At 41.3% G+C, this 17,699-nt stretch overlaps 1 protein-coding gene across 2 annotated transcripts in view; it reads right to left on the bottom strand.

Moving 5' to 3' along the window:
• LOC127581416 (E3 ubiquitin-protein ligase RNF43) overlaps positions 1-15,170 on the bottom strand; it is a 157,866-nt gene extending 142,696 nt beyond the window's left edge. The window contains exon 1 of one of the 2 annotated variants that reach the window (XM_052035816.1): positions 14,677-15,170. In XM_052035816.1, coding sequence (XP_051891776.1) covers positions 14,677-14,907 — 231 coding nt within the window. In that variant the 5' untranslated portion in view covers positions 14,908-15,170. The remainder of the gene's footprint in view (positions 1-14,676) is intronic. The other variant, XM_052035817.1, reaches the window with a different exon arrangement.
• Positions 15,171-17,699: the final 2,529 nt, after the last annotated feature.

The raw sequence follows: 17,699 nt of genomic DNA, 5'->3' as shown, positions 1-17,699 counted from the left end.
AGATTACGTCTATGGCTAACTGGGCATAAAGTGTTCGAATGCCTGTTAATAGGAATCATTTCACAACAGGTATGAACACACCCAGCCAAAGATCAGTCATTCTTTAAATTGTAACGTCATCCAAATTTTAAGATTTTATTTATATCTTCTAGATGTGAATTAAGTTGGTATTTTAAGTATAAACAGGTTTTCAGTGATGGCAGGAAACCAAGACTAGGGATTTCAGGAACAGGAAAACATAATCCAAACAGACTCATTATTAGTCAGTTACATGGGGTTAGTGTGCAACTACAAACAGTCTACCACCCCACCCACAACGTTACCTCCAAATGAGACTGTGCTTCAGGGAAACAACATTGAGGATATTCAACGTGATCCTCACAGAACACCATGATCCCCACCACCAAAAGACAGGGTCAAAACAAATTTAAAACTAAAGTGCTTCACTGCTTACAATGCACACTTCCTCAGGGAGGCTACAAGGTAGAAATTGACAACAAAAATAGTTCATGTTAAGAAAAGATTGAGAGATAGTAAGCAAAGTCATCACAGAACCTCTTTGATTAAAAGGGCCTGTGAACTCACAATGAGATAGATTCTGCACAGTCTGTGAGGAGAGAGAAGGTCGATGGGGCCAACAGCATTGCCACACTTCTTTCTTATTGTCATTCACAATCAACCAGAAGAAATGTGGATTTTTGATCCGGAGCTGATAATAAGAATAATTGCCAAAAATTCAAATCCCTTTTTGATGTTCAGCCCCAAACCATGAAAAACACAAGATCTGTTGAAAGCAGAAGCCTTGGAGTATAGATGTTATCCAGTTATGCTCATGTAAATGGCTTATGTACTGGCTGGATTATATTTAATGTGACTGGAATATTGCCTCTCCATCTAAGCATTGCATGTTGCAATTTACAAAAGAGGTGACTTTGATCTATGCGTACAGAAAGGCAGTTTACTTTTCATCCTTTTAGTACAATCTGCACAGTTAAAGAAGATTGGAATGTGGAAAAGAATGAAGACCTTCAGGTTGAGGTGAAGCCAATTTTCCAGGGTAAATGAGGTTAGATTGATCAATAACTTAATTTTTGACTTTGCCAGGCCAGTCATCAGTGAAGCAACATCACAGTAAAATATTCCAAGGTGCTTCATGAGACTGCATCAGCCAAAATTTGACATCAAAGGCTTGATGAGAAAGAGGCTATAAAAATCATCTTAAAAAGGAAGAACAGCAAAATAAAGGGTTTGCTGAAGGAATTCTGGAACCTGGAACCCAGAAAGATAAAAGCACAGCTGCCATTGTAAAAGAACAGACCAAAATATTGGTGGAGAACTGACATCTCCAAATATAACTGGCTATTTGACTAACAGATTTGAGAAGAATTGAGACAACAGAAGTATAATGAAAATAAAAACTAGAATTTTATATCTAACATTCTTCTGAAATATGTCAGTAAACCAGAGGCGTGAGAGCTGAAAGGGACACGATGAGTTGAGATGTGGGTTGCAGAGTTTCAAGTAAGGTTGTGACAAGCAGCATGGAAAATAAAAAATGGTGATGAGAAGCTGACATAGCTTTTCCTAAAAGTCAGCCAGTTCTTATTCAAGAAAGGTTATATAATGAGCACGTAGTCAATCTTAGAACAGGACAGCACGGGAACAGGCCCTTCGACCCATGATGTTGTGTCAAACTATTTAGGATGGCTAATTAAACTAATCCCTTCTGCCTGCACATGGTCCATATCCCTCCATTCTTAGCATAGTCATGTGCCCATTTAAGAGCTTCTTAAATCCCTCTGTCATATCTGCTTCCACCACCAACCTTGGCAGCATATTTCACGCACCCACCACTCTGTGTAAAAAAAAAATTCACCCCGCACATCTCCTTTAACTCTCCTCCTTTCACCCTAAATGCATGCCCTCTAGTATTAGACAAGTGATGCCCTGTACATAGAAACAGTCCATGTTAAATCGGTGGTTCAGATGCTCAGGACATCTGATCAAGATCATTAGACAAAAAAAATGTTGATTTACTGAAAACTTAATAATTTAAGTACTGCAAATCTGCTGCATTCATCTTGTGCAAGATTAGTGCACCTAAACATAGAAAGAAAAGCAAAATTTCATTTAAATAGCACCATTCACAACAACACTTCACAATAGTAGGATGTCCCAAATCCCAATAATGGGGCATGGAGGAGTAGGGGAGCAAATGCAAGTACACAAGTGCATTGAGCAGGCAATGGGGCAGTAAGAGGGCTATTGTGGGTTAAATCATTTGGATAAGGCAAGGCCAGACAGACATTGATGTACATGAGGAATATTTTGATACTTTAGATATCTAGGAGTTCAGATCCAGAGAACGGGTTCAATGGGCAATTTGGCATGGGACAGAATATGAGCAATGGGGTTATGAAGGGCAAGGGAGACTGCAGGAGTAGGTATCCATAAATCAGGGTTTCAGTCTGAGACGATGGCTTCATTCAGCTCAATGCTCTGCTATAGAAAGTACAAAAGGGCAAGCAAGCTGTCAACACCAGAGGCAGTGAAGGAATAAATCAAGATGACAGAGAGGTAGAGCTCACTTGTGGAAGATAACCCCATAGTTTTGAATGATGTAGCCAAAGGGGAGCATGCAAATGAGGAAATAATTCAGGAAGTTAACAATCTTACAATACAGAAGTTAGCAACTAAATCAAATACAGCAATAAAATTTACATTCCTGTAGATCAAAGGAGTTTCTGGAAATACTGTAATTTTCTGTATTGCATGAGTATTTTAATTAGATTCTTTCCTCTTCCAAAAACTGAGCAAATGAAGAGGAGTTAAAAGTATATGACAAAATAACACTCACAGTTACAGCATCTGAAAGCTAGTACTATTGGAAAAAGGTAGGCTCAGGTATGATGACAAAGACACACAGTCTCCAATCTAATTCACACTGGATGTTCTGCAGAAATTTCTCACTAACACTTTCTGAAGATAACAGTCCTTCCTTTCCCTCCAATCTCCAGCCTTTGGCCAAGTTCCTACTGACAACAGGGTGGGCTTTGTAGCATCATTTCTGGGGTCACGTTTACTTAATTGTGCAGGGATTAACTAAGTGTTCACTGTTGCATTCTTTCATCTGCTTTAAATCCGAGATTATATTACTGTAAAATCTTAAGGATTTTACACTAAACCCATCAAAGGAAACTAGCAACATACAGCAACCAAGCATCTTGGCAGTCAGAAAAGAACACTTCCATGGAAAAAAAACTGTCCCACTCTTTCAACTAATCCCCTAAATGTTTCTCAATTACCATCTAAAGAATGTGTATTTCCTTCAGTATCTAATAATTCTTGCAACCATCGAATAATATTTTCTCAATTTATCACAATTCATGTTGTCTACCAAGATAGGCGGCCCTGGATCACTCCAAATGCAAAAAGTTGTGGGCTCAGTGAACACTGTTTGTTAAGAAACCAGAGTCCCATTCCTTCTGGATATACCTTAAATAAAAGGAGCCATGCCCCTTCATCAACAGAACATGCTATTAAAAGGAGGACATATGAAGGCCTTTCTTGTTTTACATTGCCACAGATTTTAAGAAGGTATGCATCCCAAAAAGGAATCAACAGCAGAGCATGTTAAATAGATCAACACATCGCCTGCAACAGAACAACCTTTTCCAGGCCAGTTCTATGCAGTCACCAACTAAAATTAATACAGTCATCTATTGAATGCCAAATGCTGAACAATAATACTTTTAAGTCATTACCCAAATGCATCAGTTGACGTACTTCAAATTAAACTCAATGTAGAAAGGACAATGGTGTTTTTTTAAAATCTGCTGCTGTTCACTTTTCCTTGGGGATCTAGTCCAGCTTAGCATAGCTCAATATGGCTTGGATCCACTTCCTTGGGTCTTCCTTTTTCAGTCTTTACCTTTTTCCTGGGGTTCCCAGAGTTTGATATTTGATTGGCTTATGATAATGTAGTTATATTTGGAGAAACTTTAAGGTGATTGGTCAATCTCCCTTTTGGTCCAAGCCTCTTCCCTACTTTGAACTAATGGATCTGTGTCCCATTCTCCAAAAGGAATTCATGCATACTTTTGAAAATTCCTGCCCTGAATTTCTGTCAGAATCTGGTTTATTATCACTGACATGTCAAGAAATCTGTTATTTTGCAGCAGCACTACAGTGCAAGAGATTAAAAACTACTATAAGCTACCAAAACAAAAAGTGCGAAAAGAGGAATAGCAAGGTAGTGTTCATGGACTGTTCAGAAATCTGATGTCGGAGGGGAAGAAGCTGTTCTTTAAACGTTACCGCCTCTCTTCAGGCTCCTGCACCTCCTCCCCGATTGGAGTATTGAGAAGGGAGTATGGCCCAGATGGTGAGGGTCCTTAATGATGGATGCCACATTCTTGAGGCACCACCTCTTGAAGATGTCATTGATGGCAGGGAGGGTTGTGCCCATGATGGAGCTGGCTGAGTCTACAACCCTCTGCAGCTTCTTTCGATCCTGCACATTGGAGCCTCCATACCAGGTGGTGATGCAACCAGTCAGAATGCTCTCCACTGTACATCTGAAGAAATTTACAAGTCTTTAGTAGCATACCAAATCTCCTCAAACTCCTTACGAAATAGAGCTGCTGGTCTCCTGCTTTGGGATTTTATTGCACAATTTTACCATTTGGTTGGAAGAAAATGTTGCCTACATTTTCTCTCATTCAATGACCTTAACTTTAAACTGCAACCCTCCTCCTCAAATCCTCCAGTAAATGAAAATCAAAAGACTACAGATATAGATTCTAATCAGTCTTCAACCTGAAACATTTTCCCTACAGACGATACCAGATTGATTCAGTGTTTCCGGCATTGTTGTTTCCTCAAATTCTCCACTTAATACAATAAGTTTACTGATTCAAAGCCTTCACATCCATGGAAATATTACAAGGCTGTTATTAAAGTTTATCCACATCCTGCACCTCACTCCACCCCCCCCTCCCCCCCAGTTATTCACTGCAACCCTTCCTCTGCAGGTATTCATCTCAGGGTAACTGACCTCAATATCCAGCCATTCTCTGCACTCCCTCTTATAACTGGGCAAATATCTATAAAAATGCAACACCAAAGAGAACATTCCAGATGCAATGTCAATAGGTGTAAGATATTTATCTGCTACTTCTTGAGCCTGTACAATTCGGAAGAATGCCATGATCTGCCCACCGCAAGCCCACCCGTAACACTTAGTTTTGCTCACAGGTTTCCAACACTTCCATTGACTGTGATCTTCTTGATTGGTCAAAAAGGCTGCCAATCACTCAGCTTCCCTTGGAAGAACAGCCCCTACCCACGATGCAAAAGGTATATCAGTAATTCAGCAAATGCAGGCATGCAAAATTGAGAAAGTTGTGGCCAAATTGCAGAATGTATCATTCAAAACTGGCAAGAGTAAGTGTTCCAAACCTGCAATAAAATAGCAGTAGTGTAAATGAGCAACCTTCTTCACAAAAATCCAGCATGACCCCATGAATGGTGGTGGTGCAGCTTCAAGTTCCTGGGCATCAACATCTCCGAGGATCTTTCTTGGGCCTAACACATTGATGCAATCACGCTCTACTTCATCAGGAGTTTGAGGAGATTTGGTACGTCACCAAAGACTCTTGCAGATTTCTACAGATGTAAGGTGGAGAGCATTCTGACTGGTTGCATCACGGCCTGGTATGGAGGCTCCAATGTGCAGGATTGAAGGAGACTGCAGAGGGTTATAGACTCAGCCAGCTCCAACATGGACACAACCCTCCTCATAGAGGACATTTTCAACAGGTGGTGCCTCAAGAAGGTGGCATCCATCATTAAGGACCCTAACCACCCGGGACATGCCCTCTTCGTGTTGCTACCATCGGGGAGGAGGTACAGGAGCCTGAAGACCCACACAACGTTTCAGGAACAGCTTCTTCCCTTCCACCATCAGATTTCTGAACTGTCCATGAACACTACCCCGTTATTCCTCTTTTGCACTATTTATTTATTTTTGTAACTTATAGTAATTTATGTCTTTTGTCTTGCACTGTACTGCTGCTGTAAAACAACAAATTTCACAAAATATGTCAGTGATAATAAACCTGATTCTGAATCAGACATGATAAGATCCCTTTGAGGCAAGTAGCAATGTTTAGCTATCTTTTAGCCACATCTGATAACAGAAGTTATGCCAACAGAAGTGGATCTTTGCTCTTTTTAAGGAGCACTCTCATGTACATTGATCTCAATATCTCAGGAAGTTCACTCAACTCAAGTGCCTGATTAGCCATTTTTATTGGTAGTGGAGCGATCCTGCATTTCCCTACAAAACAAAACAAAACTTGTACACGTTCCAGGTGCCTTGAAGAAAAAGCCAACAATACTGTCCCAAAGCTGCCTACTGTTCCTTTCCAGAGTGTCTATTTGGTGGATTAATCTGTTCATTGTATGCATCTTGAACAAAAAGAAACAAAAGACTTTATCTTTTCCCTCCAATTCAGTTTAATTATATTTTATTGTTGGTTACACAAGGTGAAACTGATAAATTGTGCAAATATGCTTTGGTGATGAACTTCATGGTGAAGTCTTGCCTGTGTTGGTCAAAGTCACTGCCTGCAAAGTTTTTATTTGATTATGGTGCTGCCCTCGTATTGTCAAATAATCCTCCTTTGCTGCAGCTGCATACTGTGCTGGGTCCTTACTCTGAAGCTCCTCACCCCAGAACATATTCTTCAGGCCAACCAAGGAGCCATGCAAGTCAGATCACGTCCCAACATCTGCACAAGGAGACTTGACAGTATCTGTTACTAGCAATCAGGACTAGTGGGTGAACAGTGACTGATTTTCCCATTTGTGGTCAGGGGTTCTAAGGTCAGTTGTAATATTGCTGCATCAGCTGAAATCAGTCTAGTTCAGCAGACCTGGAATTCAATCTGCTCATTCAAATTCTCCTGTCAACTACTGAGTTTCGCAAATGTAGTGCAGATATAGTCAATTTCTAATTGTATTTTCCAGGTCAAGTCACTGGTCTCAACTTCACAAAAGAACTTCAACCAATTTTAATCAATGATACTGCTTTTGAAATCAAATGCAAATCAACATCTAGGTTGCTGAACAATGGAGAATGGAGATGCATCAAAAATAAACTTTCAGTAGACTAATCAGAAAACTATTTTTAAAAAGCCAAAGGATGTGATGGAGCAGCAAGAAAATACTAAGCTCCAAAATTCACATTGGCTCAGTTAAAGAACATGTTGGCTGGTACAATATTGTGCACATAGACAGAAATGGTAAAACAGTCCTGATGCAGGGTTTCACCCCAAAACATCGACAATTCCTTTTGCCTCCACAGATGCCGAGTTGCTCCAGCTGTTTGTTTTTTTGCTAAAATGGCTTTACTTTGACAACTCTCAAGAGCATTGTTTACAGATCTCAGCTGACTGGCGGTAAGACAGTGTAACTGCCTTCAATGCCCTTGGGCTTGGAAACATAAATATCAACTGAGATTCCTGTCCTCAGTCAACATCCACTGACTCCAGTGTGTGGTCACCAAGCAAAGGCAAGATCAGAAACGGGGCGAGATGCCCTATCACAGCAGTAAATGTAGCATAACATTAAATACTATTTTTTAATGGTCTTGTAACCCTCCCAGCCATAGTATATGGATCAAATGAAAAAAAGAGACAGTTGGTGCATGCATGGGAAATCAAATCATGTAGGTCAGTGCTTTCACAAAAAAAAGCATAACCTTTGCTGTAGTATCATGCCAATGCATGCACCTAGAGCCAAGGTGACTCGTCAGAATCAAACAGGTCCCATTAGAAACCCAGAAGCTAAACTTAATATGATACGCACACAGGTGGGATCCCTTAGATTCTCTTTTTGGACACATTTAATAAGTTTCTAACTGTTGTCCAAAGCAGGCTCCACACTGCAGACAAGGCTACAGAGATGTGGCTCAGTGATAAAGAATTCTTTATCGTCATCTTTATTAGAGTCAGTGTGACTTTAGGACTGGTTATCAGGTGATCTGAGAAAAAAAACGCTTTGAAGTACTCAGATAAACAAATCTCTTATGTTTGCATTTGGCTTGTTTTAGCTGTACTTAGGGCTGGGCTACAATTCTCTACTCAATAAACACCTCCTCAGTCAGAACCCAGCCTTTCATCTACTTAATGTATTCATTTTATCAGCCATGAAGATTAAAAAGAATTAAAAATACAGCAGATCCCTATCAATTTCACTGCTCTCACTCTGCCCAATGCATTCCATTAAAGTAACAGATTTCCAGAGATAAATGTTCTTTTTAGAAACAGGCTGGGTTAACCCTACACTGGAAATGAATTACAGGCATTCATACAGGATGGTTTTGATCCTGATCTGCTTGAACAGCCATTGAATAAAAAGCACAACTACCATCCATTGACGTGAAAATGCTTCAAACTAAAACACCAACTCCTTGTTTCAGCAACACCATCCATTCAGTATCAAGGTTCTGCCAACACAAAGACAAGTGCTCGCACGGTGACCTAGAAAAGGAGATATCTGGCAATGGAAGCGTTAATGCCACAAGATAAATTCCTCCATAACCAAGTATGGTTGGGGGTGTGGGGGTAGTTTGTTATGGGGCGTGTGGGTGGAAACAAAAGCATTGCTTTTAGATCGAGATCAAGCATCACATAAAAACTATTCACTAATCCAATAGTGGCGGGACATTGGAAACTTTGCAACAAGTAACTCAGTATACATTGATGGCACTGCTACAAAGACATTTACTGTACCACTAAGTACAAATTATCAAGGCACTTGAATTGATAAATTCAGAAGAATTTGACTGTTTAAAGATTCTCTCTGCAGTACTAGCTGTGATCAATCTATTCAAAACAATTTGGTCCCAAACAGAGATAAAACACCCCAAGTTTATGAATGCTCAAGAAGATAAGGCCTTTTCTATATGTTTATTATATAAATGTTCTCCCTTCCCTTGTGGAAAAATGTCATTCAATGTCATTACCATCATCACTGTCACAAATACAAGCTTTCAGCAGCACCATTTCTACCACCCTCTCAATGGCCTGAAATACTCTGGCCCAATGTACAACCTCTACCGACCTTCCCAATGGCCCAGTTCACCTTCACACTCATCCAATACACAGCGTGCAACAGCTTGCTAATGGCCCAATATATGACCCACACCAATCTCCCACTGGGCAGATCATCCTTGGACAAAAATGATATACAACCTGCACCAACTGTACATCCCCTCACAAAAGCTTCACTAGACAGACAGAAACTGTGCCAAACTCCCATCTGGCCCATTACACAATTCCAAACAATCCCCCATTTATCGATAGCACTCCAATTTATACGGCTACAACTGTCCGAGAACTCCCACACTCATTTTGAGGAAACCCCACTTGATACAATCCTGATTAATCACAAAGCCACTCAAAGTGGATTGTGTCAAAGCCATGAGTGGACTAACATGACTCTTTACCCACCCTGCTGCACCCAACCACTCTACCACTTCATAAGCCCCATCTCCAAGAACAATAACCACCAACTGACTCCTACTGCGCTGACTCATCTCCATCCCAAACTGTACTATAACCATCTCATGTTTTTTCCCTGATGATGCAGACAGTATGTCAATAAAATGAAGACAGACAACTTGATTGCAAGGTTTGTAATAAAAATTATTTGAAAAACTGGATTTCATTACAGTTCATAAAACACTTTACATTATAGGTAATATAGCTTACAGTGCATTGTGAAGCAGAACCCAGCAGAACTAGGAATTCAAGTCACAGAAATGATAAGAGTCCTTCAGGTCATGAGACCACAGTGACCATTAAAAATTACACTAATCCTATTTTGTTCTTCCCGCATTCTCATTAGCCCCTTTCAATCCAACCACCCACCTACACACAAGGGACAATTTACAGGGGCCAATTAGTTTACCAACCTACAAAGTCTTTGGGACAATGGAGGAAATCGGACCCCCCTCCCACCAAGGAAATCCACACAGTCAGAGGGAGAACATGCAGACTCCACACAGACAGCACCAGAGGTGAGGATTGACCGTAGATCACTGGAGCTGTGAGACAGCAGCTCTACTAGCTGTGCCACTGAGCTTCCTAATTCTTATATTATTGCCAGAATTTCAATCAGATTATAATTTTAATCATCCTTAGTGCACGCAGTTGGTGCTGACTATCATTTAAAAAGACAAACAGATACAGAAAGGGATAAAGGAAATAAAGAGAGTCATGCTTCTGGAAGTTACAGTCATGCCTCATGGGGACACATGCTGTGCAGGTACAATACACGCAGATATACAGCTGCAACCCTGCAAACCTCAGCAGGAATATTCCTAGAACTACTAGAGTTATACATAATATATAATATGTATATATACAGGAAAGCCAAATTTTCTCAAAGCTGTTAACATTCCCTAACATGCTTGATGTGTTTCAAAAAGACAAGATTAGGTCCAGCGCAGTATCCAGTTAAGATGTTATTGTGTCACAGATTGAGCGAATTCTGTTCACAGGAGAGCAAGCTGTAAATCAACATCCACTTGGGCGACATGAGATTGAAAAGTACTCTGTATGAAATACTGCAACCGTATGTGACTGTTTACGAAGATGGTAACGTGAGATGGAGAGCCCTCTACCATCATATGTGGGCTTGTGTAAGAAACTCGCATCAATTTACCATACTGCCTCAACAAGTTACAATCAGGGTGCATTGTCTGTACAAATGGTGTAAACTTTCAATCTTCACCTGAGCAATTCAAATCCCTTGGGCTTTGGGAATTACCTAGTTCAGACTCCTTGTCCTAACAACGTTTTGCAAGTATGGATCCTCAATGTAAAAAGCAGACCCTATTTAACAGCAACCATGTTTTGCTCTCAAAGTGAAGGATGAGAGCTGAAACTCTTCTTATTTCAGTAATTTAATGTCAACATCATGCAGTCCCTGAGCAGTTACAGCACAATCAGATCAAAATACAGCCTCTGCCATACATCAGAAGGGCCTGTCACTCACAACACCTCTCATAACCGCTGACAGTTTCTTCATTTCCTGCACTTACTATCCTTTAGGATCTTGATGAGTTTACCAGACAGTGCCAAATTAGGGCTATTTAGCAGAGCAAACTCAGGTCCTTTAGAAATCAGATTTAACCTAACCACTGAAGATCATTTCACAATGGATCTCAACAACTTGTAAACAGAGCAGAATTTCATCCTAGCAGTTTAAGTGAGATTTGAACCCAGTTTATAGATTCCAAACACCAGTGGCTGATCAACTAGAGTACCCATTTTCCGCGAAGAAACAAGTTACAGACATATAATATACTAGATAGTCCATTACATACATCCTGTATTCAGCCTAAGGAGTGGCTGCTACAACCAATCTTTTAGCATTGTGCACAGATCCCTGAGCAAAGAACTTGACAAAGAATTTACACCCACAGAGTACTTCAAGATGCTTCACAAATCAATAAATTATTTTAACTACAGTCTTTTGAGGTTTGCACACTTAGCACCATAAACATCAAATGATTTATCTGAATGTCCAGTTAATTTGCTGATCATTCAGATGTGTGGTTGATACAAAATTAATTCAGCCATATCTTTGGATAGAGACATTTTTAGTGATAGATACTGAAGATCTAGTGTAAGTTTTGTGCTCGATACTCCCACACGTCCCTAGTTAGTAACAAACTTGCAGGATGTAACACACAAGAATTTGCTACAGTTGGAGTAGAGTCCATTTCAAAGAGCCGCCTTGACAATTTACTTTTTACGACACTGCACAATAATTCAAAGTACACTATACAGCGATATTTAATGGTGATTCCTTCTCTGCAGTGCATTTTATAGCATAGTAACTAAATTAATTTCAGCTATTTATTTTCCACCAAAAACTTGTTTTGGTAAACAATTCACATTTCCATAGTTTCTGAATGACCCAGAACTTTATGAATAATAAAGGATCTTCAGTCACCAAACTGTACAAATGAAAGGCTTAACACAACTCCGTGGGTATAAGCAACCCATGGTCTGGGGCAACGGAACCACACAAAGCACAAAACTTTCTGTGTACAACCTGGCTTATGGCAAATTAGTTGACCCCAACTGAGGCAACAATGGTCTCACTGCGAGAAGGAGTAGCTCTCGATTGCTATTAAGCAGCTCTTGGTCCATAATACACCAATGCGGGATCATCTGATAAAACAGAACACCTACAATATTCCACAGATTTACTGAGAACAAGCCATTAACTGTTATTCCCCATGTTAAGAGCTGCCTGTAGTAAACAACATGTAACTGCCAATACTAGTAAACAATAAGATATATAATCCAGGGATTCCACGTATGAAGTCAGATTATATTAAATGTAACTAGCAAAGAACTACACAAAATATTAACAGCTAAAGAACAACCCAAGAGTAGAAGCTTGGCAAGTACTCTGAATCCCCAGGTTCCAAGAGGAAAACTCATCTTCTAACGGACCCGAGAAATAAAGATCAGTAAAAACTCAATCATTACAAGGAGCATAGGTGTCCATGGGCAGAACATTTATATCACGACTAATGTAGGGACCTTCTTAAAGCTCCATGCCTTATTCCATACAGCAATGCCCAGAGAATGAAAGACTCATTGTCCAAAGTCAGATGAAACATCTGCAAAAAGGCAAAATGATAGCTATCCACATATAACTGTATCCAAGTATATGGAAATATAACAACTACAAACACTTCACTAAACAGACAACTGTTCCCAATGAAGCAACCAAAAATTATCCTGTAAATATTTGGGGTATCAAAACTGACCTAAATCCTGTACTCAGCATGCAACTACACACACATGCATTACATAAGTTTTAACTTAGAACACAGAAGAAACTCAACTAGTGTTGTTTTCTTAGATGGTGGCTGCAACAAAGCACATCAACAGCAAATGAGATTGATAGATTTACCAGAGTTTTCACTCTACTCCCCATCTGCAGTGTATGCTTCTGTCCAGTTACAGTAATAGTACATTTAACTATGCAATAATAGGTCTCCATACCTTCCTAATATTATTTTGATTCCACATGTACTGTATCCAGTGATACCAGAAATTACAATTAATCGATAGTGGAAGCAGTTTCCAAAAAAATACTGTCTTCTTCCTGGATGAGCAGCTTCTCGTACATACCATGACCAACAGATTGTTTGGAATTGGCAATGTACATCTTAGAAATTGCTCACCATTTTACAAGCAGGTTTCCCTTTCAATAGACCACATAGCTAATTATTATGGAAAGATTAGCAGAGGGTTCACAAACATCAGTCAATATACATGGAACCTTTTCTCAGTCTCCACTCCCTGCATTGTTGTTTCCATTCCCCAGCACTTTCTCAAAGCACCATTTGCCTTTACAATTTTCATATTCTTAAAGGTAAATTGGTAACTTTACCACAGAATTTCTCAGTCACCACAATACAAAGAATTTCACTCTGTGGCACCTGAATTCTTCAGGTGGAGTAACAGAGTTTTGTCCCTTGCTCCCACCGCAGCTCCCTCTCAGTCTCTCCTTCCACCCGCAGCGTTTTCATAGAAGCACAAAATTGTTATGAATAGGCCCATCGTCTAAGCAGGTTCCGATCACAGAAATCCTTTAATCTCTGCTCTTTCCCCACAGACCTGCAAATTATTCTCTTAAGTGTCTGTCAAATTTACTTTTGAAGGCACAGAATGATTTTGTTTCCAACAACTCTAAAGGCAGTAAATGCTCTGGGTAAAATGCTTCTCATTTACATCTCTTCTGCACCTTTTAATGCTGCATCCATGGTCTTCAATCCATCTGCCAATGGGTACAGCTTCCAACTGTTTTACCCTAAAGCAGCCATGATCTCGGACATCTCTATCAACACTCCTCTCACTCCTCTTTGCTTCAAGGAGAGGGCCATCATCTCTCTCAAGTCTGAAATCCCTTATCCCTGGAACAACTCTAGTAAAGCTTTTCTGCACCCTCTCTCAGATCATTGCATCTTTCCTGGATAGATGACTGATCCTGGATAAAATACTGCAACTATGGCCCAACAAGTGCTTTGTAAAGATTCAACACAACTTCATCGATGCAGGTCAATCATCCCTCTACCTCCACGGATGTTGCTCGACCACCTGATTTCTTCCTGCAGTTTATTTTTTTTAAATCCAGATTCCAACCTCCGGAATCGCTTGTTTCACATTTTCTTCCTCTACCTATGAATCCCAGGATCCCATATGCTTTACTAACCAGTCTCACCACACACCCTGCCAAATTCAGCGATTTACGCACACACAAGTCTGGGTTCTGCTTCTAAACCGTTTAGAACTGCGCTATTTAGTCCATACTACCTCTATTACTCTTTCCGACAAAGTGTATTATATCACAAAAAGTTTTGATGAAGGATCATCGACCTGAAACTCTATTTCTCACCCCAGTCATGCAGCTCATTCTGATCTATATTGCCAGCATTTTATAGTCACACTTCTCTCTACTACATTGAATTTGCTAGTTGTCTCCCCATTCTGCTCACTGTGAATCTCTCGTTGCCCGCAGCTCTCTCAGTCGCTCTGTTACCTGCACCACGTTCTGCACAAAGTGCCGCCTCTTATTTACCTGCAGCAACTTGCCCTCGGCCGCCACTCTCATCCCAGCTCCGGCGAAGTGTCCCAGGAGGCGGAGGGTGCTGTTGCTCGCCACCACGCCGTCCTGACCCTGCCGATACTGAACCACCTCGATCTCCGCCTCTGTCTCCGCCGAAAGGACCGACTCCGAGTCGTGGCTCGTCGCCGCCAGCGCCGTGCTCCACAGCCATTGCACAGCCAACAGCAGCGCTGCGCTCCTCATGATGTGGGCTGGGGCTGGAGCGGGGGCCCCGCTGCGGGCATGCTGCACCCCGACCCGGGGGGACACGCTCTCACCCGCACCGGGTCACCTGGCGGCAGGCGACCGCCGCTGGCGGGCTGACAGCCCGCTGGGATGCACCGGCCGAGATCGGACTCCCCGCCGGCTCACGATGCCTGTATCACACGCCGCCTCTCACGCACTGCTCCGCCGCACTGACCGACCGTCCGCCCGCCCGGGGCTCTCACTCACCCACTTACTCACACAGTCCACAGAGGGTGGGGCGGCCACGCTGACTGACAGCCCGAGGGGCGGGGCGAAGGGGAGCGGACCGCTCCTCGGGAATTGGTGGTGGTGGTGTGGGGGGGGGGGGGGTGCGGGCAGGGGGCGCTATCGAGCCGTTTGCGGGGCGGAGCAAAGGAGGTTGACAGCTGGAGGGACGGAGCCAAGGTGCTGCTGGAAGGGGCGGGGCTGGGGATGCTGATTGGCAGCCTGAGGGGCGGGGCAATAAGTGGAAGAGCCAATAGAAGTGATCAAAAGGGCATAGGGATGGAGTGATCAACTAGGACTGGTGGAGCATCAGCCAAGTGTTGGGAGCGACAGCCCTGTCGACCTGTAGGGCTGTGATGGACTGTGATGGACAGGGCTGTGGGAGGAACCCAAGCGGAGCGGTAATCCGCCCTGCAGCTCTGCGACTTTGCTTCCATTGCCCTTATAGACATCTTGTGAACGTCCCGTAAAGGAGAGACGGGGAAAATCCTGCATCATAACAATAGTTCCAAACCAATAACTTTTAAACTTTGGAAATTTATTCCTGGGAAATTGCATGAGTGTAAGTTAAGACAAAACTCATTTTCTTTCCAAAATTCTCTGCATAAAGTTCCAAATATTCTTATTTGTGTCATATGGTGCAAGATGTAAAGCTAGAAGAGCAAGATTTGTTGTTCTGAGTTCGAGATTATTATAAAAAAAGAGTAAATTATTTGCTTTAAAATAATCACTTTTTTCCTCAGGTTTTTTTCTAAAGTGGTTCACAGTCGAATACTTATTTCTGAAATGAAGTCACTCGTTTCAGGTCGATGATCTTTCATCAGAACTTTATGTGAAGCTGTTTCGCAAAGTCTCACAATGAGTTAAAGTGACCAGAAAATCGATTACTTACATTTGCAATGACACATTGATTTATCAGAGCAGCTTTAACACTTGAGCTCGAAAGTGGGTAAAATAATCCAAAGCTTCTCATGTTGGTGTTGAAGGGTTGATAAACCAGATGGTCTGAATCAGGTACGAGTATTAAAACGTTTCAGAAAGGTAGCGCAAGGGGACACAACAGATTTGGTGGGGCCAGAAATAATCTCTTCAGGAGAGGCAATGAGAGCTGCCCACCTCCTGCTTATGTGTGAGAAGAGACCCTGATACTGGAATGTTCATACTCTACCAAGCAAAAACTCAGTTGAAGCCATAAACAGAACCAACATTGAGTGAGGAAGGAACTGGAGGAAAGACCAAACTGATGTGGTATATATCACATTTACCCAAGTCTTGAATTGTATCATCTTACAATTTTTAACAATGAATGCTAAATCCCTATTCCATCTACGTTAGAGATTTGTTTCATTTATCAGTTCCCCAGATTCACAGAGGAAAATTACAGGTCTGAATCTGGTCACTTCGCTCCTACATGCATTGATGCCGGCCGGCTTGGACTATTATTTTAGACCAGCCTTATAGGATGGTATTAGAGAGAGAAATATTGAATTTATCTAGCATTTTTGATAAGTTCATGACATCTCAATGTACTGGGTTTTGTTGTAAGATCTGAGAAGACAGGTGAAGTCTTAGTTTAATGTCTCATTGCAAAAGACCTCGGTACATCAGGACACATAACTGGATACATGATTGTCCCAATAGCATAAGCACCTCAGAGTCAGGTTTCATCTCCACTCTGTAGACTTCAATACATAATCTAGGTTGTTCATTGTAGTACTGAAGGAGAGATGCACTGTAAAGTTGCTATTTTTTGCATGAGACATTAACCTAAGACTTCACCTGTCTTCTTAGATCTTATAACAAAACCCAGTACATTGGGATGTCAAGAAATTATCGAAAATGCTAGATAAATTCAAGATATTTCTCTCTCGAATACTATCCTATAAGGCTGGTCTGAAATAATGGTCCAAGCCGGCCAGAATCAATGAATATAGGAATGAAGTGACCAGATTCAGTCCTGTAATTTTCCTCTGTGAATCTGGGGAACTGATAAATGAAACAAATCTCTAACATAGATGGAATAGGGGTTTAGCATTCGTTGTTAAAAATTGTAAGGTCTAGAGCTCTGTACAGAAAAGTTGATCCCACTCACGGCAATCTCCTTGTTGGATCAAGTCACATCTCCGTAAGTTTCCTGCACTGAAAGAAATCATTGGCCAGGATTACCTCCATTTCTGTTCCTCTAGGTGAGGTGCAGGGGACATGATTTTGCCTGGCCAATGGTCATGACATAGACATAGATGGCTGAAGGTCACCCCTTTGGGGGATGTTTTGCTGGCTACATTAACCAATGAGAAGAGAAACTGATGGATAGTTACAGGACTCAAAAGAAAGTAGTTATTTATAAGAAAGTGGCAGCAGGTAAAATGCTTTAAATCGAAGAAGAATTATCTCCAACTTCACCAATACCAACACTAAGATTTATGTAGGAATCTCCTGCAATAGTTATAGTTGTACTGTAACATAGCACCACAGCGGGCTTAATTGGCTACTGTAATTTGTCCTAGTGTAGGAAAGAGAACTGG

Source organism: Pristis pectinata, chromosome 21 (assembly GCF_009764475.1).
Source record: "Pristis pectinata isolate sPriPec2 chromosome 21, sPriPec2.1.pri, whole genome shotgun sequence".
Classification (NCBI taxonomy): Eukaryota; Metazoa; Chordata; class Chondrichthyes; order Rhinopristiformes; family Pristidae; genus Pristis; species Pristis pectinata.
The sequence above is the reverse complement of the archived record's forward strand: the minus strand, read 5'-3'. Positions and strand labels throughout refer to the sequence as shown.